Here is a 24,484-nt window from a genome sequence, read left to right on the forward strand (position 1 = left end):
TTTTCTTGTTATTTCTGACCATTTGATTAACAAAATGAGCATTACACCTTAGTAAATGATATCCAAATTAAGAGGAATCCTGCTGATCTTCCATTTGGCTCTGGCTGAAAACCCATTTCCGCTGCTGGAATAATCAGTTTAAACCAAGCCGCATTTTCTCCATCAAAGAAATTAAAAAGATTAAAGCTCGTTCCCGACTATGTCATTTGTAGTTGACCGAAACGTGTCAAAAGCCATATTCAAAGACAAATTTGACCTCTTCTACGTTTCTGTGGTGTTGAATTACAACCGTTTTGATGTGTTAGGCAAACAGATGAAAGACTAAATTAAAAAAAGACTGTGCCTTTTTAGCTTGATGGGGTTAATTACTGTGAACCGCACAGGAATTTCTTCACAGCAGACATTTACACTTGTCATGTGGGAAATGCACAGGTGTAATTAATATAAAAGAAGACTGTCAGAAAGGAGACGGTAGATGAGCAGCGTACACAACAGGATCCATTAGTAATGCTAGATACCTTACAAATGTGCAATTAGCACGAGGAAATGCTAAGCTTTTACTCCAGAAACCTTTCAAAGCATCAAACTGCACATAAGAGCAAAACTTAGATGATAAAAGGAAATCAGAGTTCCAACTCTTACAAACACAGACACGGTCAAGTTTGTGGGACCAAATTCATTTGCAATGAATGAAGCAGAGGAAAATGCACTGAAAAATGATGAAATTGTGTAACACGGGAGTAAACAGAGTCAAAAATCTAAACTTTAATGATCATCACTGCCCTCCTCTGAGTTTAAAAAGGCATTACGGCTGAGAAGAACCCAAACTGTCACTTCCATTAATAAAAGGCTGCTAAATTAAGCCACTTTTGGGATTTTCATTTGCAGTCTACTGAAGGACAAACTCACCCACACACAGCTACAGAAGAGTCATTTATTACTCCATTAGAAGAAATACAAAGATGGCAGAGAAACTCTGATCACATTAGTCCTCTGAAAATATAGAAATACCGAATGCTGCTTCTTGCACGAGGAAAATCCCGTCATCGAGATGAATGGTGACTACTGCAGAGTAAAAGGAGAGGGGAGCCACCGATGGAGATAGCCGGCTAGTATTAATTTCTAGATTCACATTTTAATTTGCTACAACGGGGCTATTGAAAACATGAGACACCAAAGGAGTACTTCTCAAAGCAGGGCCAAAAAGTCCAGCACTTTGAGGTTCAGGGTCTTTATTGTCTTTCTGGATAACCGCGCAGATGCTCTTGAGGCTACGTCACAATTCTCCTAGCAACCGTTGCCCATTTCCTCACCGGATGAGCGCTAATAATAGCCACATTCAAGACATAACAATTAGGTTACAGCACTTGTACTGGACACGTCAACAGGTGAATGAGACGGTGACATAGTGTAGTCAGCTAATCAGCCTCGTCTTCCATTAAACAGTAAATCAACTCAATACCGATTGTTTTCTTTAGCTCTCTGGCCGTGAACCTGCCTTAGTTGCCCAACTTGAATTTGATAAGCCTAAATTTTAAGTTGCTTGTTGGTTTTCTGTGGACTCTGTTTCCCTCTACGCTCTAGTATTGCTGGTTCTCCTCACTCCACAACCGGTAAATATATATGACATGTGATTAAGTTAGCAGAGGTTGGGGGGAAAAAAAACAGAAGCAAAGCATGGTGTACTAGTTGAATTTGCCCTGAGCTCCACCCACCACTGACAACAACAACTAGACAGCCTGTGACAGCTCTGGGCATGACAAGACCCAGAGGTGAAAACGAGCCTATCAATCCTGTCCACTAAGCAAAACCAAATCTCATAAATACTTTTATATTTCCTCCAGAGGATACAGTTTTCACTAATAAAGTAATCCACATTTGATATAAGACACATTCAAGTACTTCCATTTACTTTGAGGAACCGATATTTAATTCAGAAAGCCATGAGAGCTGCAGTTACACTGAGCTCCAGGAGCAGTGCCTCATGATTTTTCGATGTGCTGTGTGTGCGAGTGTGTTTGTGTGTGAGCTGCAGAAGTGCTGGGTGTGTGTGTGTGTGTGTGTTTGGTAAAGTCCAGTCCTTGGTGCGTTCCTGTCCAGTCTACATTTGGCTGAGGAAATGAGCGCGTCCGTTCTCTTCCAGACGGCGGGTGAGGATCTCGCAGCCGGTTTCCGTCACCAGCAGGGTGTGTTCGAACTGAGCCGAGCGCTTCCCATCTCTGGTCACCGCCGTCCAGCCGTCTGGCCACGTCTCATCTTGCCAGCCACCTGAGACATTACACACACGCACACGATTTCTGACTTTGGCTTACACAACGTCAATTTAGCAAAGTCGACAAAACAAAGCCTCTGAGCTATGCAATGACTCACTGTTTACCTGTGAGATAGTTAAAGGTTTTAAAGTGTAATGACCCATTTTGGAGCCTGACTGGCTTTACACAATTTTACCCTGTAAGAATCTGTTAATAGTCTCAGCTTTGCTCAGTCTATGCTCGACTGTGAAGGTGATTTCTGAAGGCAATTTGGTCATTTTGCTTTAAGATGAGCTGATTAGATAAAACGATTTGGTTTCTTTAAAGGCTTCTGTTCCTAAAAACCAAGCAAAACACCATTTATGGTGTATTATGAGAACAACACTGCAATAAAGCTGCAAACAGAAACAAGAATTCCAATGTTTAACTTGACATAGTATTCTAGTTTTAGTCGCTTGAACTATGTAGTTTGCAAATTGTCTAATTAAGGCAGTTTTCTAACATATTCATTTGATCTATTTCTGTAAAGATTATTATTCATACAAAGGTTACACTCACCTTCACATATCATGGGCTCAATGGTGAACACATGGCCAGGCTTCATAACACCAACTGCTTTGTTTTCTGGGAAATTAAGGAGAACATAAATCATGCACTTTTGAGTAATTAATGCTAACACATTCAGCGCTACCCGTGGGAGTTACTCACTGGCATAGTGCGGCACATTGGGAGCCGTGTGGAATAGTCTGTGGATGCCGTGGCCGCAGTAGCTGCGCACCACGGAGAAGCCGTTGGCCTGAGCGTGCTTCTGGATGATGTTACCCAGCTCTCTGTAGCGAATGCCAGGCTTCACTGAGGAAGCAAACAACACAGGGCTTAGTTTATTTCCTGAACCACACACACTAATGTAACTATTTGACATGGAAAACTATGTTGTTTCTACGTAAATGTTTCAAAATATAAAGTATTTTCCTATTTCAGGTTCACAAAGATAATGTTGTGTTTGCCTTCAGCAGTCAATTGAATATCTTTGACTATTAACTGGACAAAACAAGACCTCTGAAGAGACTGTGGGAAAAGAGGATCTGCTTTTATTTTTATCGCGCAGACCAGAAAATAGAAATGTGATTAGCTGATAATCTTCCATAATGCATGATGTTCCTCAGCAGATGGTGCATCCCAGTTGCCATGCACATGTAGATAATCAGAATTTGCAATATCCTGGCCACTTTAAGGATTGCAGTTCACAAACTGATGGGTCACTGAGGAATGACCCATCAATTTCGGCTTGCTCTGAAATGTAAGTGCTCTCTGGTGGCCGAACTCTGCTATGACAACACCTCTAATGCAAATTCTTGTTATTCAATGACCTCAATATATTGATACCAATAATCCTAATAAGCTAATACTGGCTGATTTAGCCAAAGCTGTGTCTTTGATTAAACAAGGGTAGATAACATAACGTCCATCACATCAACACAAAACACCACCATCACTGTAAAATGTTAGAAAGACAGAAAGTGAGCCTACCAGAATCAATGGCTTGCATAAGGCATTCATACGTAGTCTGAACCAGTTTCTTTGCTCCTTCGTCCACATCTCCAACAAAGAAGGTTTCATTGAGGTCGCCATGGAAACCATTGTGGTACACAGTGATGTCCACTGCGTGAGCGTGGGAAGACAAATATGTCAGAACCCTTGTGTCAGATGACAAACCGAATTCTTTTATGTTTAACACAAAGGAAGCAATATTATGAATGACCTGCCAAGAGCAGTTAATAACAGGCGCTAGCAAGTTTTCAGAAAACACGTATCCATTTGCAAGGCAATACAAAATATCCTTTTATTAAAAAATTGCTGATAAAATTGGAAGTGCCAGTTTGCAAACTGGGACTTTTCCCCACTTGAGGAAAAATATAGACAGCAGAGAATCTGACTGGCAAAGCCCCACTGGTAGAGGTTAATGAAACTATTTGTCTTGTCGGGCCACGCAGCGAGAGATGAGTTGTTGGCAAGTACTCCATCAGACGCTCTGAGGGGAGTGGCGGATAGAAGACGTCGCCTTAGCAGAAATATTCATAAAGAGGCTAAAATTGGCCAAACTCCTGCTGATACCATTTCGGGATCTCGGTACAATCATTTGTCATCCCAATCCCCCCCTCCTCACCTCAAACATTTACCAACATACAAACTCAAGCATTCACAGAACTTTGCTAGACATTGGGAATATGAATACATTTTTAAACACTGTAGTATTAAAGTTCCCTGGAGATTAAAGCACACGATGGCAGTAAAGCAGGAACAGATATGACAAGACATGTGAGGCAGTGAACACACCATTGAGGATATCTCCTTCTTGCAGGGGTCTTCTGTCTGGGATGCCGTGGCAGATGACTTCGTTAACAGACGTGCAGCAGGATTTGGGAAAATTGTAGTAGTTGAGAGGGGAGGGGTAGCAGTTCCTTGCTAAACAGGCCTGTCGGGACAAAGTGTGTACGTTACAGAGATGGCAGCAGTGCAACAACAGAGTACAAATGTAAATGTATGACAAATATTGAAGATCAACAATCCATTTTAAATGAGTTCATTTGATATATTTAACAGTTCAAACCTAAGTGCTTAAGTTGCTTACATGGCTGGCGCTGACATGTGGATGCACTATAATGAGCCATAATGCGAGTTTGTGTTTAGTGGATCCAAAAATGAGGCATTGTGTCATGTTTCAAAACAACGCACCAGATGCACGGCGTGGTCAATTTCTTCTGTTGTAACACCTGGTTTCACCATCACGGCTGCAATGTCCAGAACTTCTCTTGCCAGCTGCAAATAGCACACATGTCAAAATCGCACTGCAATAAAAGGTAAGCTAGAAATGCACGCCTTGAAAGCAGACAGTCAATACTGATTGCTACCTTGCATACAACTCTCATGCCCTCAATGTCCTCGGGGGAAAGAGTCTTGATCTGTGACGTCCCCTTCAAGAACTGCTCGGACTCAGACATCCCTACGGGACGGAAACAAGGACAGACAACTGGCATCACTCACACGTCAATACTCAGTGAAACTGATGAGCTCATTCAGCCAGGATCTTGCAATAGCAGCTGCTGTCAGTCTATCAATTTCCAGACTGTCACTGCTGGATTTACATTCTCCTGATTGATTTTGTTTTTCCGTCACAAGTGACAACTAAATAAATCATCTGTTACTGAGAAGGCACAAGGCATTGTTATTCATACTATAATTTTTACAGTTACACTGTAATTGGTGCAACTGTAACTATCACCCCATGCAAGAATGTAGATACTTAAATAAAGGCAATCATGTTAATCCATACTGTCCTATGAGCTTTACCTTCAGTTGTCTCTGACTCCTCGCAGCTTCAACAAGTTACAGTACACAATTAATCCACCTCTAGACCATCAGAAAGCAGTGATTTAGTTTCAGTACAAACCACTGTGTAAGAACAGGGAACATCTGGAAAAATAAATAAAAAACACTACTCTCTATAGCAGAAGGCAAATCTACTCTCAGAAAGCCATGGCTAAAGTCTAAGCCCAGGGTGCGCTCTCATGATAAAAGTTTAATCACTACAAACAGGTATTCCTTGTTTTAGGACATGAACGTTGTTTTTGATATATCAGAGGAATAGTGAAGAACTACTGATGGTAGCACAGGAGTGCCACCTGGTTTAGTTTTGGTACTTTTAATGTGAAATCCTTGTGATGTTTAATTTTTTACTGCTTGTACAGCTACAGTCTGTGCAGAGGAGCTGCAAGGTATAAATCTGAAAAATAAACTCACCTCAGGTATGACCTCATGTATAATCATGAGGACCGATAGTAGGGCTGTTCGATATAACGATATATATCGGAGGACGATATAAAAACGTCTATCGTTTCATTTTACGCTATTGTTTGTTTCGTGGTGTCGTAAAACAAACTGTTTACAGCAATATTTTTTCATCGTTTTGATGTTCACTGTAGTGGCTAGATTAATTTCTTAAAGTTCTCTCTTCCTCTTATATTTAATATAACCACACTACGGACGGACAAGCGCCTGTTTTTACGTGTTGTCGTTAGCAACAATGATGGCAAAACCATCGTGTGGCTCTGCTGTCCGCTTGTTTGTTTTCCACGTAAACCTTTCACAATAAAGCTCAAGATCCTGTTGAGACCTTTAAAAATAAACTGAATCACATGAAAGAGTATGCAGAGAGTTTACGGATGAGAAGCAAAAAAGAGCCGCCAGGTGCTAAAAAATAAACCTTAGTCTCAAATTTTGAAAGAAAATGGTGGCCGTTACAACTTCTGTCTAAAAACGTATAGCTTCATGCATTGGTTAAAACACTCGACTCCAGGTACACGACGCCCAGCTGGAAACACTTCACGCAAGTCGAGCTGCCCGAGATTCACAGAGTTTCCAGAAAATGTTACATTTTTGTGATTTATATCGTTGTCAGGACGATAAATGTCTTATATCGGGATATGAGATTTTCGTCATATCGCACAGCCCTAACCAATAGTATATTTAAATCCACTACAAAACCAAACCATCTTTCTCACAATATCAACAAAAATCACAAGTGTAAAAGTAGAATTGCATCAGATTGCAGTCTGTGTCTATTAGTTTGCACTGGTGTTCCTAATAAAGTGTCCTGAGTGCATATCAAGTTGAACTGTTTTGATATTTTGCCAGCTTCAGCCCTAAACATCTAACAAGCATGAACGCATCTTGTGCTGCTATGAATAACTAGCCACTCCTATAAAGACTACACTACAGCTTCAGCACCTGAGGAGAGGCAGGGTCTAATGACACTCACACCGTCGGCTCAGAAGAACAAAGCTCGGCAGCTTCTGTTATATGGAGAACAACAAAAGTGCAGGTCTCAGTGCAGCAGGTCAGCTTGGTAACGACCAATCCAACAAGATCCCAACATTTTTATTGGACTGCAAAATGCATACAAATATCTGTTGGTCAAAGCACCCGTGTCATCAATAATTCGCTGGTCCATAATTTATTAACTCGACCAGATGAATGCTGGATGAACGTGAACAGTTGCCTAGCAACACAGACATGAGACAGATTAGTGTTTGAATCAAATGCAGATGTCCTTTTGACCTGAAGAGGCCACAGTTTGACAAAGCAAATCAATTGGACTTACTAACGCTTTGATACACCTGTTCTGAGAAGAAGCGAAGTATGAGAAAAGGACAGTGTGTACATTATGTTTTCATAATGAAAATCACTGCTGAAAATGCTTGTGTTCAGCCCTGAAGAGGGACCGAGCCTCAACTAATAAGAGCCCTATATCAGGCATTTTCCGGCCTTTTCCTTTGGGATGTGCAGCTAGTTGATGTGTACCAGCTGATTTGAAGATGCTTACTGTCCACATTTGAGTTATTAAAGAATCCCTATTTACCAGTTAGAATTTAAATCTATTTAATAATCTGTATGAGTCAGCTACCTGACTGGAACCCTTTGGAAAATCTTTACAAAACAATAAATTGTTTAACAGCTCTCCGCTGGTTATTTTTTATAACTGTTATGACAATGCAGAGGCTTTTAAAAAACCCTAGCGATGACAAAGTCAATTTCCTGCAGTTAGACCCACTTCCAATTATGGGTTTATTTGAGGAAATAAACAATGTTTAACAACTTATTTAAAAAAAAGTTCCAATTCTGGCTTAACAAGCTACAGAATGTTTGGAAACACTGTCCTGAATCAATTGTACTTCACTCCCCGAATTGGCATCACAGGAGAATGAAAGGAGACTGTAACCATGACTACCTGAGTGTGGATCTATGCAGTCAGATGACACGGATGCAGAGGTTGCCATGGCTGCAAAAAAAAGAATGACTTGCCCAGAGAAATAGATGTAAAATAAGGCAGGTTAGAGTAATCTCAGCTTGTGATAATTTACATAAAAGAAACAAACTGGTGATAAAAAACACAGCGTGACGGCAGAGCTGTCAGCAGGTTGACTTTTCCCTGCAATAAATCCAACACCAACGAGGGAGAGAGATCACCGTGAGATATTACAGGGACATTAGACAGAAGACTATTCAAGTCCGGTTTGAAACACCAGCTTAGAAATAAAAGGCATCAGTACAGATGTGCCTACATGATATTCACTGATTTCAAAGTGCTACATCTCCAAAAGCTGAACTGTGAAATTATATCCATATACTGTATGCAGCAGCTTTAAAACGAGCTGCACTAAGCACAATACTTTGCCCATGTAGATATATTTAAATCCAGATTTACTGATTGATCTTGACAAGATCATGACAAGAAATATCAGGTTCTGGATTTAAAAACAGTCCAGTGAGCGCTGTGGGAGAAGAAACGATTAATCTATCAGTGAATGTTTAAAGGTTTAGTCCACACTTTTTCAGCACCCCCAAGGAGTGGCTACTGAGCAACACAGCAAATCATGATGAGCTGCTCCTCTGTTCCACCCCACTCTTAAAATCCTGATGAAGTCAGTATGTTGGAAAGGCTAAACAACACCATCAGCTAAAAATAAGGTTAGAGTCTGGAGATGGACTTTAGGAAATGGTTTAGGAATCAGACTTACACCAACAAGGAAAATCTTTTAAAGTAGGAGCAAGGACAGAAGCAATACAGAATGAGAGTATAGCCATTGTATCTCAGGCTGATACTCACTGATTCATTGTCAACTCAACTCCACTTGTAACTGCAGGATTACATTTTTCTTGTCAGCGAGTAGGGTCTACTTGTGAGTAACATGAATTTCATTATTAGAAGTTGAAAATGACGCTGAAATCAAATGGTCTGTGCCCAACCACATCTGTACAATAAGGTTACTAAGTAGCTACTGCATGCAATGTAAAATGTGTTCTGCCCATGATGTAAGAAAAAGAATGTAGATGCTCATATGTGATTTTATCCTTTGAGTGGACTTGAAAAGACTAGAAACAAGTAAGCAAACATAATCCTGGACAAACAGTGAGCACACATCTAATTCTGCATCTGAATATAAACCATGTGATATTAATTCTAATGCATGAGCTCAATTGTAAACTGGTTGTTGTGGCTGAACGCGGCACAGTTGCCTCACCATATTAAATATGCCCACTTAAGCAAAATTAAAAATGAACTGGTGACAGAGATCTCGATAAACTGCTGAATTTCAATTATAGCACAAAACTTGCTGATGTGGCTCTTCATTACGTGCCTTTTCAGACTATCCTCTGTGTGTACAGATCTTTAGCTGACAGCACAAGACGTATCAGCTTATCTGTGCATTCATGCAAAAATGGCAGAACATGCATGCATGGATGAGTGCATTGTTCAGACACAGACAGAGACGGGCCTTCAACAGGTAGTAGCTCTCAATGCTCATGCATGCGTTACTAAATCTGTGCCATTACTTTCTAACTCATTTATTGTGGTAATAATGAATGTGGTCTTTTCCCCCACTTAGCTGATGTCAACACATACTTACAAAGTGACGTATTAGTAACTTATTTGCTACTAAAATACCAATGAACCCATCAGTTATGCAGGTCAAAGTCAGGTTAAATATTTTCATTTTATACCAAGACACCACAGCTTATGCTCATCATGTCCTATGCCCCAGCTGAGCTAGGGTTGACTTCTTATTTATCAAAAGTATGACAGCCTTGAATGAATCCTCTTACTTGTACACAGTACCTCTGATGAACTGCATTTCCCTGCACAGTGTGACATGTCAAAAAGGATTTACAGCTTAAAATAAATAAATAAATAAATAAATAAATAAAAAAGATCACTTCTGCTGGAACAGAAAGAGATCGGGTTACCTCTGGGATGATCAGCATAGTCAGGTCTTTGGATGTCACCTGGCACAGGTCTCATGGGAGTCTACAGAGAAGGCCAGAAGAAAGACAGACAGGTTAACTCAGAGTGTCAGTGTTTATATAAGAGAATCCTTGAAGCAAGTAACAAAATTTAACATTTCCTGTTAGTGTCTGTGTTTGATTTCCATTCATTTGAATAAGGTAAATACCATAAGATGATTCTTATCTTTATGCTTGAGCCTGCACCCGTTTCGTGCTGTGTTATAAATCCAATGCACCCCCCCACCATCCCCTTTTTTTGATGCACCGTTCTGACATTTGAATCAGATATTAGTCTGATCCTGATTCAAAAAGCTGGACTGGATATCAGTGTCAACGTACTGATGTATTCAGTTTAATTCTGGCTTTATGTGCATTTACTACACCTCGCATCAGTAGCAGTGGTACCAGGAGACCTAACACATCTCACGGGAAGCTAACAGCAAAGGATCAGCAGTGTCTAGATTCTCAGATGTCCTAATCCAACAGCTTTTGTCTGTATGCTGGCAATAGTTTTTCACACAAACTGCAGCCAAGTGAGATGACACGACTGAAAAGTTCAGATGATGCTTTTCCTGTTGGCTTCTTTTATTCCCCTGATCTGTTACAATCGGTAAAATACTTGTTGAGATGATTTTATTACATGTAGATAACTCAATGTCATTTCACTTCACCTTTTATGTGTACACCTAGTTTATCTTGTCAGCAAGACAATTTTACATGCAATAACCAATGCAATGACCATAAACTAGGCTTAGTAGTGTACTGAAGCTGGGCTATCCATACCATGCCATGTTTGATCCCCAAAGTCCAGTTTGTTTGGCTAGTGCAGGTTAATGCAGCCCTATATAGCGGAGTGTAGCTGTTCTGCCTGCCCTTTCATTACTTACCAGAGGGTAGTGAGGGTGTAGTTTTCCTGTGTAGCGGTACCCTGGCCATGGGTCTGTGTTGATCTCCTTCTCCACACAGTTCTTGGATTCATTTTGGTTCTTCTCTTCCTCTAAAATACAAAAGAATATACAACATACACATAAAACAACTCACAGGGTGTCTGAATCATCTGGCACAAAGTACAGAAAGAAGTTTCATCAACTCGTGACTTTAAAGGACACGTATATATGTAAGGAGTGCCACCTTTCACCTTTCTGAGCTGCCATTTGATTGGCAGAGGAGTCTTAAAAGGAAGCTGTGAATGATTTTGATCTGTGGTAATGGATATGTGTTGCCTTAGGCTACGTCCACACTAGCCCGGATAGATTTGAAAACGGCGTTTTCGTCTGAAAAACGCTCTGCGTCCGCACTAGCGTTTTCAGTCGTTTTCACAGAGTTGTACGTCCACATTGAAACGACCGAAATCGCTTACGTTCCAGTCCTGCGCATGCGCAAAAGCGAGTGAGAATTAAAGAATTTGAAGAAAAGCTATCAGGAGCATGTACAAACTGATATTAATCGTTTTTAGGGCTGTCAAAATTGAGAGCAATCAAAACAACTGCTGTGCAATGCACTCCGCTATCTTTGTTTAATTGGTCACATGACTGCATCACATGACTAAAATGCATTATCGTTTTAGAACGTCTGCGTTTTTGAGCGTCTACACTGCGACGGGGCAGCTGTTTTGAAATGTATGCGTTTTCAAAACGCTGCGTTTTTCCTTGAGGAAAACGCCGTCTCAGTGTGGACGGGGGGTCAAAACGGAGAGAAAACACATTAGTGTGGACGTAGCCTTAGAGTTGGGTCATCTTGCCATGCAGGTGTTTCTTTTGACAGTCACGCTTCAGTGTGGTTACGAGTTTGATGAATGAATTTGCTGAGACTTAGATTTCATGTATGTAGGAAAATTAGCGATGCAGCGGGTATAATCAGCATTTTTTGTTTTAGGTTTTTTTGGTTCAGACCTGTTTCAAATTATGGTTATCAAATAGTGTGTTTTTTATTTTGTGTTGGAATTTTCTGTTTTTTTGCAGTCACTAATTTGACCTTGTCCCACTGTCCTTTTTGATTACCTTGTAGCTTTTGTTTTAGTAGTAGTTACTGCATCTTGTAAGGACTAAATAACTTTTTATTTCCATTTTTAGAAAAACTCATTAGCTTGTTTTGTGCCACTTCCTTGTTTCAATCCACAGTATGTAATGTATAGCTCTAAATTCTTAACAGTACTTGTTCGTAGTGTGTGTACCCATGTCTGCACTGACTGCAGTGTTTTCAAAGTTATGGTGTGATCACTTGCGGCGCAGTGATATATTTGCACTTTTCGGTTTTCCAGGTTTAGTTGCAGCTAGGATATTACAGGAGCATATTTGAATGTAGTTAGTATAGTCTGTTATTATAAATGTGTTTCTTTTTATTAGTCTCATTTTATGATTGTAGTGTTACTTCCTACATGTAGGTTTTACACAGTCAACCTATCCTTCTGTATTAATAACATGCACATAAATACAATGCTGCTTGTTCATATAAGCTAAGCATCATGATAGCACAGTGGTAGACCGTGCCCAATTGCACCTACTTGCTTTTTTGTGCAGCAACTTGTGAGATGCCCAGCTTCCTTTAAAACATTCCTGCAAAGAAAAATTATTGTTATTACTGATACAGCACAAATTTTTCAGTGAAGTCCATATCAACAATATGCAACATTCACACGTGATCACAACCACATAACCCAATTATAGTCAGCTACAACTGAAATTTGGGTTGCTTTACTTTGAGAAATAGCAGAAAAGGGATGGCCTGCTGCCATTGATAAAGGCCATCTTATTTGTTGATTTGCAAACAGAAACCATCAAGGCCTATAAATCAGCGTGGACAGTTAATGGCACGGAGTGGAAAGCCGAGTCTGGCAGCAGAACCAAAACTGCACTCACAGCAGAGACCTTTAGGGTCAAATACCTTTGCACTACAAGATAGTGTTGCTGACAGTGTTTATTACTAACTATTTATCAAGCTTTTAAAAGAAATCTGAAGGGATTTTACTCAAAATTCTACTGATCATTCTAATCCAGTGTCTGCAGCTACAAAGGAAATATCCACGTGGTATAACTGGTAATTAAAACACAAGTGGCGTACCAATGTGCTTGTCAGTACTTTCAGCTGCCAAACTTCTGAAAGAAATGTGTTTGTATACTACACGTAGCTCTTCTGATTTCCAGCCAGGTAGGAGACCCAACGCATAAACACTCCATCTTTAAAATGACACATTTTCTACAGATGTTTGGTCTCGTGGGAACCAAAGAACCAGGATGATCTGTTGGGCTAGAGTTGCATGACATATCACTTTACAACTCAAATGCAAGTGTGTGCAACATACTGCATTACTTTATGTGATTCCTACACAATAAATATGACTTCATAAACCGTTTTACGTTAGACAACTTCACACTAATTGGCCACAGCTATTATTTTGACCAGGGTCGTTACATGACTCATTTTAGCCATAAGTTAGCTAGCTAAGCGTTTACCCTCGGCCTGGTGGTTAGCAGGTAGCACCAGTTACAATCACTGGTTGCATTATTTATCGCCACCAGTCTGTGTGCCGCTATACAACTAATAAGCATCTGCAACGTTCACAAAAAGTTGCGCTTTACCAATAGATTCACGTACACACAGCTACCTAGCTTGTCAGTTAGCAACCTCGTGATAAAACAGAGGGCCCCGGCACGCGGCACCAGCTCACATTTAAAGCAGACAAACCGGGAAAGCAGAAGTACCTGCGAGCAGAAATAGGAACCTTGAATACCAAGCTTGATACATGTGGGGCACTGAAGTTTGGCGTCCTTACTGCAGCCCTCTGTCTCACACTCCCTTCTAGCCTCGGTGCTCGCCATGCCTGCTCCGTCTGCACAAGGGGTGGAGTCGACGACAAGCAGCCAGCCGGCGCAGCCAGCCAGTGGCAGCTGCATGCACGGCGCATGTCCGCAGCGGGACCGTCACGTTGCATAGTTCGGTCCAATCAACAGAAACTTTCCTAACAGAGAATTGTAAGATGGCGACCGCCGAACCGGTGAGTACTTTCTGTAAAGAACACATGAAAACATATGAGGGTCTTCTCGCTTCGATTACAGGGCGGTGTCGGCCGTAAACTTCACGTACAACTCTTAACGTTAGCCCGTAAATGCTTAATGAGCGTTGTTGGGGCCGCACGTGTTGTTTTGAGTACTTCAAGTTTGTCTTGGGTGCCACGAGCGAGGCGTAAAACAGGAATGCTTGTATGTGGAAATCTCCCAACTTTCAAGGCTGACGTTACTGCTACCAAACGAGGGAAGCACATTAACTTTCACCTGAAAACCAGTCACTTTTAGTGACGGACATTGCGCAGCAGTGAAGTGAACCTCCAAGAAATATGTGTTTATTAGAGGCACGTGAAATCATACCTTATATCCGAGGAGGAATTTATGTAAATAAAAATCCAGCTGTCAGAATGATTCGACACATGACCTCTGCGGTCCGCCGTTAGCAGTGCTGTAAGCTGAGGTAAATGATGTAGAAGCACAGAGGGGATTCCTTATCTCGTTCCTCTCAAAAATTATATTTAATGTGTATTTAAAAAAAAAAACGTAAATCACACACCGAGTTTAAGATGGCCTCTAGATTTTAATTTGTATTAAATAATTTTATCGTTAATATTAGTTAGTCTTTGTCTCGCATCATAGTGAAATGTGTTCCAGATGTTCGTAATGGATTCCGTAAACATCTGCTTCCGTCACGGAATTTAAGTCGATCTAAGTTTCGTTTTAGGCTAAAATATCAGTTTCTTTTTTTAAAAAAAAAACGGGACTTCTACTAGTGGAAACAAGTAAACAAGAGGAAAAACAAGAACTCAAACGTGTTGTTTTCAGTTTTATTGTATACCTTCTATTAGTGTTGAGCCTCCATCTATTTTTTAGGAAACTAACCCAAGTCCTTCCCAGCCTGATGAAGATGGAGCTGAGCAGACCGGACAGGAGATTGTGAGCCCAGAGGCCTACATCAAACACCCGCTCCAGAACAGGTAGAGACCGCAAGTTTATGTAAAGCGACCCAAAGTTTTCCTTCAAGCAAGTCATGACACTTTTGGTAACACCTCAGGACACTTATTTGATGAGCTGTTCTACAGCGTTATTTAAATTAACTTTAATTTCAGTGGTTACCAGTACATAAAACCTGCATGTTTATATATTGAAAAAAGAAAACAACCTAGAAAACCTGTTGAATGCCCCCAAAAAAGATTTCTGAAAAAGTCTTAAAAACTCGCACAGTCTCAAAATTTCTTTATCTTTCCAGATAAAAACCAAAGATCAGAATTACTCGTATAAATTATTTTTTGCCAACAGTTGCTTTACTGTTATTTCTGGCTAAAATAAAATACTGTGTGTTGCACTTGTTATCACATTATTGAATAGTAATTAATAGTATGGCTTGTCTGTTAAGGCCCAAATAATATATATATAATTGTTGGCTCACTTCTTATTACCAAATCATATGCATGTGTCCAGTGTGTGTGAGTCGTCTATGTGATGTGTTTGTAGGCCTGTAAATCAGTACTGCTTATCAGCTGAAGTCAAAAAGTCTGATAGTTTGTTCGCCTCCTTGCTTTGCATAACTGTTTGTTGAGGACTGTTATTAAAGTTTAAAATTGTATAATAAAGCCTTAATTACTATTTTTAGAATAGCAATTAGGCAGGCTTTGCTTTAATTCAACGGAATTAAAGTAATTTTTGTCTAAGTGGCTTGAAAATTGTGCTTTGGAGGCAAAACAAAACAAAAGCATTTCAGTTGCCATTCACATAGGACATGCCAGCATCTGATCACCGGCAGTAAGAGCGACCGCTTGCAGATGTGTGTGGGAGTGTATAAATGTCAAGATGAAAAGTGCATCAAACTCCAGAGAAAAGACTGGTGACATGTGTCAGACTCATGTTTGATCACAAGGCTCAGTTCAAGAACTGAATGACCGTTTCTCCTCATGGCCGAAGCAGCCGCTCATGCAGAAGTGAAAGAGAGACATGAATTGACCACTCACTGAAAACAATGAGTGCTGTGTTCACGGGAGGAAGAGGAGCCATTTACACAATTTGTCTGCATGATAGAAACATAAATAAAAGTACAAATGCAAATGTGTTTTGTTTCCAAGATAGATTTTAATGAGTTAAAGCAATTTTCAACTTGATTGAAGACTGTCTAACAGACTTGGCAGTCATAAAATGTCACAAATACACATTTAATAATTAAAATATGAAGTTATCTCAAATGTGTTTTTGATGGATCTTCAGTGTTTTCATTGATATCGCACAGCTAGAATTTCCAGATCACATGACGCTGTCCCACTCAACCCCCACCAAACACACACAATTAGATAATGCAGTGAAACCGCATCATTAAATCATTGTTTGTCATTTACTTTCATGCTGAGTTTATATGTACAAAAATGATAACAGCAGGACAGTCAGATACATGAGCTGATGTAACAGTTGTAGCTTCTGTTAAATACAAGAATACCCAGTGCTTAGGCTGGGGATCAGTTTAGGCCCAGCAGGCTGGAAGGGCTGCAGTACACCCGTGGAAAATCTCACAGAAACCTCACAAATACACATCTTTGGAAAAGGCAAGATCAAACTGTAAAGCACCTTTTCGGGTTTTCTCCATTTAATTATTAAATGGTAAATGGACTGGCTTATGTATCACATTTTTACTCCAAGTGAGAACTCAAAGCAGTGCTTTATACTATGCCTGTCAGCATGTTCTAACGATCACACTCATACACACACTGATTGATGGATCAGGGTAATTTGTGCTTCAGTATCTTTCCCAAGAAACACTTTGACATGCAGACTGGAAGAGCTGGGGATCAGTCTAGTATGAAACAGTTAAAACATCCAGCGTGCATCCAGCGTACAAGCACCGGACATTAAATTGATGCTGCTTTGCTGATTAAAGTGATATATCCCATGATATTGATGTTCAAAGTTCCTTATTTAAAGAAAAAAAGTAATAAAAATGTGAGATTTTGGCTTTAGATTGTGACACTTTGCGTGGGCGTAAATTATTTACAGATTTTTAACAGAGCTTAAGCTTGTGTTTTTCCATCTCTGAAAATTTAATGTGCGTTGCTCATGGACATGTAGGAATTCTAAGGGATCAAAAGACTGGGAAAAGTTAGGTGACTTAAAATGCCAGATTTCACTCCACCACCATGGACTTACTTTGTATGACTTCACTGGATAGTTATTAAAGTTACCGTACCAAGAAAACCAGCTGATCCTGATGGGGTTGTGGGGTCCCACAGCCAGTTGTTTCAGTCTCAGAACAAGATTATTCATCTTCTTATTATATTAATAAACACATTTGGACTTTTGTTGTGCGTTTCATCACAAGTTTGGTCTTAAATTACCCCCTAATCTGTAGACATCTGGTAAATACACAGTATGTGACAGTAAATATAATTGATTGATTGCATTTTCTTAATTAAAGTCTGGATGATTCGTTGATAAAATGGAAAAACACATATATAGAGTGTTTTATTAAATTGTACCTGTATCCATGTATTTATGCATGCAGAGCGTCGGATTCAAGCCTTTTTTTTATTTCCCCACAGTAAGACTGTGATTGTCTGTGATGGCGTGGTGACCTGTCCAGGGGGGTTCAGTGTTTTTCCTCTCAATCCATACTTGGATACTTTCCAAGTACCTTCTGTGCTGAATACAAATAAGCCGTGAATGAATATTTTATGCATATTTAAATTCCACAAGGGTCTTTATGTCCAAAAGGGTCAAATATAAAAGCCAAACTCGACTGAGATCCAGTCAGCTAAAAGAAAAGTTGGCTCCTAAACACTTTAGTGGTGTCTCACAGCTCATTTGCTCAAGGTAAATGCTAACGGCTAAATATCCCAAAATATTGACAGTGGCATAAAGCATCTGAAACAGATTAATGTTATTTGTATTGATAGTGATATGCATTTCTCAGTTTTCTTAACTCCCACATTGTTTTCAGGGTCAAAGGGTGATTGAGCCTGTTGAAGTCCATGAGAGGGATTGTGTAATGTATGTGGCCTTAGATCATGGCCTATAACTAAACATTCAAATGTCTGATAAACAGGTTTACTAGAAAAATTCACACAACGTTCTAAATGCTCATCAAACACTCTGCTCTGTGGATTTAGTACAGCTGAAGATATTTGGCTTATTATTCAGACCTTATTTGGCTCATATTTGGACTGTGGGAGGCTATCTGCTTTAATTCTTTATTAGAGTTTCATTTTTATGCCAGCCTGTTGCTGAATTATTAGAGAGTTTAGTGTTGAGCATTTGGGACAAGCATCATCTGCATCTTGTGCATCCATACGTTGCTCATTTGCCCAGAAGCTCAGTGGTTCTGTTTGCCTTTGTTTATATTGTGTGTGTAATAATGGGCCTATTATATTTATGCTAATTTTTGTTTTCTGCTTAAAACAACAGATGGTCTCTGTGGTTCTTCAAGAATGACAAGAGCAAAACATGGCAGGCCAACCTGCGACTCATCTCTAAATTTGACACAGTTGAAGATTTCTGGGCGTAAGGAACGATAAATGTCTGGGATTCTTTTGTGCTTTCACTGAGAAACAAGCTGTGAGATACCCTGACTATATAATATGTTGTGAAATATGATTTTATTAATGCTTTTTTGTCTTTATTTCAGTCTCTACAACCATATCCAGTTGTCAAGCAACCTCATGTCAGGCTGTGATTACTCACTTTTCAAGGTATGTTTGATTCGTTTACCTTTTCTGGACAATAGCAGTGAGTGTTGACTTTAAATGCACATACATTTAATTAAATTGGGTTTTTTAGTGACCTTTGCTTGTCTTCTTTAACAGTCTATATTTTAAGTAAAAGTATTGCAATATTCTCAAAGTTACATGTTAAAAAAACTACATAGCATCTTTTTAAGCTGGAAAATGTCTTTACATAGATATGAGATATGGCATTTGTGCTAGTTTTAGTTATTTTGACATACTAAATAAGCAAATAAAAGGTCCGTGGCCTCTTCCACATTTGAAGTACAGGAGTAGAAGTCAGTTAAATGTTTTAAACCGATATCCTATTATTATTTTAGACATTGTAAAACAATATCAGTTACTCCTGTACTGAAGTTTGACTACTTTGAGGGTCTGTCCCACAGCCCACATCATACCCCTCAAGGCAGTGGTAGTCCAAACACTGAACAGAAACAAATAAAGCTTCTGCAAACAGAACAATACCTGACTGAACTGCCAAGACAAGAGTTCCAGTAAAAACAGCAGCATTGCTGGAGGGAAGGGAAACAAGGTGTAGAAAAAGCCAGCTCACAGCCAGGAGAGAGAGGATGAGTTAAAGTGGAAAAAAGAGTACTGGACTCAAGCCTTTATGTAGGATCACACCAGTGATTTTCAGTCATCATCTGTACAAATTTACATTAAGGAAATCTTCTGGGAAAAAAAAACTATCTGGAAATAAGTTGAAGGTGAATCTTTAGGAAAAAGGTGTTTCAGCACTCGCTGCATACACGCTGACTTTTGATATCTTTTCGTTTTTCCGTCACAAACATCTAATGCGTAACTGTGGGAAAGATACATTGCTTGCAGGCAACGTTGAAACCTCGTTCTTAGAGGCTGCTCGGGATGTGTGCTGACAATTTGAACTATTGCTGCAGGATGGCATTGAACCCATGTGGGAGGATGAGAGGAACAAGCGTGGCGGGCGCTGGCTGGTTACACTCACCAAGCAGCAGAGGAGATTAGACCTGGACCGCTACTGGCTGGAAACTGTAGGTTTGACTGTGCTTGTGCTCTTCATCCCATTGCTTAAACCAGTGACAATAATAATCATTTCTCTAACCTCTCCCCAAAGCAGTACATTTATTACATGCTGGCAGCCATAATTAGTTACACCATGTTATCATTACACTTGTTGCCTGCAGAAAGGGGTGATTACAACCAAGCGTACCTTTCAGAGCTGAACCGAGCCGCGGCTCAGATTGATTTCATGTTCTTGGCAGCAAATGTGCGATTGCTGTGAGTGCGTGTTGAGCTGCAGGTTTGAGATCACGACCTGGTCAAATGAGAGCAATTGAAAATTGGTTTGCTTGCTTGGTGCTAACAGCGAGCGATGCTCAGCACAGATGCAGGAAAGAAAAGACAAACATTTTCATAAGATATAAAAACACTTACACTGTGTTGAATTAATACATATGGCCACCTGGGGCAGCAGTGATCGCTACAATCAGCCAACCAATCAGCAAGTTACCAAATATTATTTCTAGGAAGGTTTTTAAATGCGATAACTCGAGAACAAGGTGACATATAGTCTTAAAATTCATACAATAGATGCAACTACTAAAAATGTTGGTGAATTTGAATCTCAGTGACGTTGACCTGGAGGTTGAGGTGACTAAGATTCAAATCTCAAGGTCAACATCAGAGATCGTTTTCAGATAATCTTGTGACTTCAATAACTTAAGAAGGGCATTGCCTAGGTGTAAAAGTGGACGAGTTTAAATCTCAACGAGAACCAGGCAGCATTTTAAATCTCACCTGATGAATGGCTACTGCCTATATGGCGCTGTTGGCAGTGCAGAGCCGATTCTTCCTTGGTGCCATTTCACCAGGTTTTAAGATCTAATCTTACATAGCTCCACAAAATATAAAATGTGGGGTAATTTCAGTGGGAAGCCAGTTGCAGCGCACAGCATCTGTATTTTTTCTGCAGATTTCTTGCAGTAGCCCCGCACACAGCCGCATATTTAAACTGTTTCATTCGGTCTGCCTTCTTTTGGTTACCAAGTCCGTGCCTGCTTTTTGGCCATAGCACCCCTGTAAGTTGTAGATAGACCACTGGCTCTGCGTCTGTGGGAAAAGCATAGCAGAGCCATCTCAGACCTGGCTCCCACACAATCGCTCGTGGTTAGCAGCAAATATTTTACAAGAATATTCTCCATTAGTCATTAAATTTGACAGGATCCTGTTATATATTATACAGGCCTGGATCAGGGCCAGCGGAGATCCAAATTCAATTATATTGATACTCCTAGACAAAGACCATGTTTTTTTTTTTTTGGTTGTTGTTGGTATGGTACTTGCGCCAATTGACCTGGTGACTAATATATATATATATATATATATATATATATATATATATATATATATATATATATATATATATATATATATATATATATATATATTCTTTGTAAGATAAAAAACATTTAAATACGAGTTTTGAAATTAACATTCTTTGTATCTTTTACATTTTTTTGCAGTTTAAATCTTGTAGCATATATTTTATATATACCAGGGGTTCTCATAATTTTCACAATAGGTACCACCTCATAAAATATATGGCTCTTATTGTCGGTCATAAGGGTGGTACTTTAAAGTACAGTAGTATAGGCCTGTTTAACACCGTATACAGTTTACACGAGACAATTTTCTTTCTTATATGAATGTTATTTATTTTAACTGTCATAAACAGGATGTGACAAGTGATAAAAATAACAACTGTACTGCATTAAAACATCCACAGCAGGTGGGATATCCAATCTTTAAGTGATGACATGATGAAACCTGCTTCTGGGTCCAAACTACTCTGAGTTTATTAAGGCTGTTATGTTTTTAACATGTTTTAAAGCTTTTTATCTTGTTCTGTTTAATCTCAACAAGCCCCTGAAAATAAGTCAGTGATCACTGTCGGCCTGTCTCGGTTTTTATCTTCACCATTCATTTTAAAGCTCAGTTTTTAAAACCTTACGATGTCACTAAACCCCAGTCATGCAGCAGTATATTAATGACTAACCTCGTATTGTGGATGGATTATCTCAGTTGTTCTCCTGACTGAAGTTTGGTCCATTTACATCATCCCGACATGCGATTGCATTTGTGCCTGACCATTGGGAACAGTCAAGTTAACTTTTATTGAGTGGAAAAAAAAGTTAGCGTTCACCCTCCAGCTTCACTTGGTTTATGTTATGCTAACCTTAGCTGTGTCTAGCTAACCACCACGTAGCACATCATTATATACCAGCTAGCCCTACAAATATCACTGCTGTTTAGTTTTCTGGCTTCATTTATGTCGGAAGCAATAGCAGAGCTGTACGTTTTAATTTTTCAGAAATCCCTCAATCAGAACATGGTATATTATTTAATCTTAAAAACAATCTTTGAAGACTTCCCACGTATCACTAGAGGGAGCTCACGTGCCACCAGTGGTACACATACCACAGTTTGAGAACCACTGATATATAGGATAGGATTTACTTACAGTATATAGGGTGAATCAGTGGGTTATTCACATTATGATTGTATTGAATAGGATAAAAACAATTTCTAAGAACTCAACTCAGGTAAAAGTAAATTCTTACTAAATTTCTTCCTGTTCTGACCTGCCATTGATCCTGAACTTATCTAAAGTGAATCATCAGAAGATCGGTTAATGAAAAAACACCAAGAACCCTTTAATGTTCTGCTCGTGTGATGATCAGGTTTGTGTCTAAAGCTTTGGGTCGGCTGCAGAAGTTTTTCACATTCAAACAGGGCCAAGGCAGTCTGAAGATATCGAAGCTGTCAGAACAAAATGTGATCAGATACTGCTGAAATATCACACTGGGATTAAGTAGTAACTTTAGAAATAATAATGTCAGCGTAAAAGGCCACTAAATACTATGTCGTGTCACTGATTTTAAAAAAGCAGAAATCCTTAAAAATGTCAGCTCCCCAGTAATGAATATGACAAACCTCAACGACCTCCGTGCCTTTTCTCTTTTCGCAAAGAATGAGGAGGATTTCAAGTTGCTGTCATAATAAAGATTTGATTCATTATGTCAAGACAACAGCTTTGCTTCCTCTGCATCCTCTCACCAGCTGCTGTGCTTAGTCGGAGAGGCCTTTGACGACTACAGCGATGATGTCTGCGGAGCCGTGGTCAATGTCCGCACAAAAGGGGATAAAATAGCCGTCTGGACGTCAGACTACGAGAACCGCGAAGCTGTAACGCACATAGGGTGAGGCAGATCAGATCGCGGTCTGTTTAAGTATTCTAAGCACTGAAGGCCTCCTCAGCCTCTTACGTTGTCATTTCGTATTTCAACAGGAGAGTTTACAAGGAACGCTTGGGGCTTCCCATGAAGATGACTATTGGTTACCAGTCTCATGCAGACACCGCTACCAAAAGCGGTTCAACCACCAAGAACAAATTTGTTGTTTGAGAAACCCCTTATGTGCCTCTTTTCATTTTCTTGTCTTATTTTGTTGTTGGTGCACATGTTTACTTTGCTGCAAAAGACTCTGCGGAATGCAATCTGGAAGGAAATAAAGAGTTCATGCCAAATGTTGCCATAACCTGCCCAGGAACTTGTACCACAGGAAAAAAGAAATGCTATGGAAAACAGATGAATGCAAAAACTTCCACAAACACTAATAATGAGAGGTATTAATAGTGGATGTCATTTAGAGTGCTTCATTTTGTACTAAACAAAATCGTTCTGATTTTATATTTTTATTTTGCGAATGGCAGGGAATCAGAAAATGTATATTTCTCACCCGTTTTACAGCATTGTTGGTTTGGCTGTAATCCTTATTGACATTAAACCCTTTTAATTTATTATATTAATTTGCTTGCATATTATTAGAATGTTAGACCTTCGGTTTATGCTTTTTTTTTTTTTTTTGCCTTGAGCCATTGCACGTAATCCACCTTTTTAAAGTGTTTCATGACATATATTCATTTGAGTGTTAATATAATTAAAACATTGGTTTTGCAATTATTAACTGTTAAATTGTGGATTTTTTTGTTGCTTTCTGTAAGTGGTACATTCCTTGTTATAAACGCTTTACTAATTGACTTGTGGTGGTGCTCTATTGATGGACGCTGACTTTTTGAAGTTGACTTGTCAGCAGTGACGGGCAGATCAGCCGTAAAGTAAAAAGACTAATGTAGATATGATTATTCTTAAGAAAAGAGGACTTGGTGTGAAATCTGGCTCTGCCTCGTTTTAAGATCCCTTAAAATGTCAGTAAAAAAACACTTGTGAAAGAAAAGATTAGTTTGGGAAACGCAGCGTCAGTCCATTGCCACCAGAGCAGCTTTCAAAATGTCATTTCATCGTGACAAATGTCATCACGTTCTCGGTGTTCTTCTAATAAACCAGCAGGCGACGCTTCTACACGTAGATCCTTCTTGATCTGATGAAGCTTTAAGTGGCTCTTTAATGAGGTCCCTGCTGAAGTTCTGGTGGTAACCTTTAAAGCCCAGTTGATTATTCATGTAAGATCCTTTACAAGCATACACTTACATGATAAACACAGTAAGTAAAACATGTAATAATGTATTCTGTTTAGAGCAGATGCTTCAAAATACCTCGAATCAGTAATTAGCCTGCACCAGTGCAGCAAAATGCCACAGAAACCT

At 39.5% G+C, this 24,484-nt stretch overlaps 2 protein-coding genes across 4 annotated transcripts; one reads left to right on the plus strand and one right to left on the minus strand.

The window, feature by feature from the left end:
* Positions 1 to 920: 920 nt before the first annotated feature.
* metap1 (methionyl aminopeptidase 1) lies at positions 921 to 13,963 on the minus strand. 3 transcript variants are annotated; one of them, XM_063496722.1, is made up of 13 exons: positions 13,799 to 13,963; positions 12,601 to 12,652; positions 10,985 to 11,094; positions 10,059 to 10,119; positions 7,072 to 7,105; positions 5,604 to 5,629; positions 5,165 to 5,256; positions 4,989 to 5,072; positions 4,590 to 4,728; positions 3,783 to 3,914; positions 2,961 to 3,104; positions 2,811 to 2,876; positions 921 to 2,268 (listed from the first exon to the last, which is right to left on the minus strand). In XM_063496722.1, exons 1-13 carry the CDS (start codon positions 13,913 to 13,915, stop codon positions 2,102 to 2,104), a joined length of 1,224 nt encoding a protein of 407 aa, XP_063352792.1. In that variant the 5' UTR covers positions 13,916 to 13,963; the 3' UTR covers positions 921 to 2,101. The 3 variants fall into 3 exon arrangements, with proteins under 3 accessions (XP_063352792.1, XP_063352793.1, XP_063352794.1); XM_063496723.1 differs by lacking the exons at positions 5,604 to 5,629; positions 7,072 to 7,105 and having other exon boundaries at positions 13,799 to 13,961; XM_063496724.1 differs by lacking the exons at positions 10,059 to 10,119; positions 10,985 to 11,094; positions 12,601 to 12,652; positions 13,799 to 13,963 and adding an exon at positions 8,041 to 8,467.
* Positions 13,964 to 13,995: 32 nt separating this feature from the next.
* Positions 13,996 to 23,817, plus strand: eif4eb (eukaryotic translation initiation factor 4eb). Its single transcript, XM_063496725.2, has 7 exons — positions 13,996 to 14,091; positions 14,975 to 15,078; positions 18,524 to 18,619; positions 18,744 to 18,807; positions 19,737 to 19,850; positions 22,939 to 23,078; positions 23,168 to 23,817. The coding sequence occupies exons 1-7, from the start codon at positions 14,074 to 14,076 to the stop codon at positions 23,280 to 23,282; spliced, it is 651 nt and encodes a 216-aa protein (XP_063352795.1). The 5' UTR covers positions 13,996 to 14,073; the 3' UTR covers positions 23,283 to 23,817.
* The last annotated feature ends 667 nt before the right edge of the window (positions 23,818 to 24,484 follow it).

This window comes from Pelmatolapia mariae, linkage group LG16_19, assembly GCF_036321145.2.
Source record: "Pelmatolapia mariae isolate MD_Pm_ZW linkage group LG16_19, Pm_UMD_F_2, whole genome shotgun sequence".
Classification (NCBI taxonomy): Eukaryota; Metazoa; Chordata; class Actinopteri; order Cichliformes; family Cichlidae; genus Pelmatolapia; species Pelmatolapia mariae.

Excerpts from the sequence above, each read along its gene's own strand:
- metap1 (XM_063496722.1), bottom strand. The coding sequence starts at position 13,915 with ATGGCGAGCACCGAGGCTAGAAGGGAGTGTGAGACAGAGGGCTGCAGT. Across the intron at positions 5,630-7,071 it reads TGTTCTTCTGAGCCGACGGT|CTGCGAGGAGTCAGAGACAA; the intron begins GTGAGTGTCATT and ends AACTTGTTGAAG. Across the intron at positions 4,729-4,988 it reads TTGACCACGCCGTGCATCTG|GCCTGTTTAGCAAGGAACTG; the intron begins GTGCGTTGTTTT and ends TTGTCCCGACAG.
- eif4eb (XM_063496725.2), top strand. Across the intron at positions 15,079-18,523 it reads AAACACCCGCTCCAGAACAG|ATGGTCTCTGTGGTTCTTCA; the intron begins GTAGAGACCGCA and ends TTAAAACAACAG. Across the intron at positions 18,808-19,736 it reads GTGATTACTCACTTTTCAAG|GATGGCATTGAACCCATGTG; the intron begins GTATGTTTGATT and ends CTATTGCTGCAG.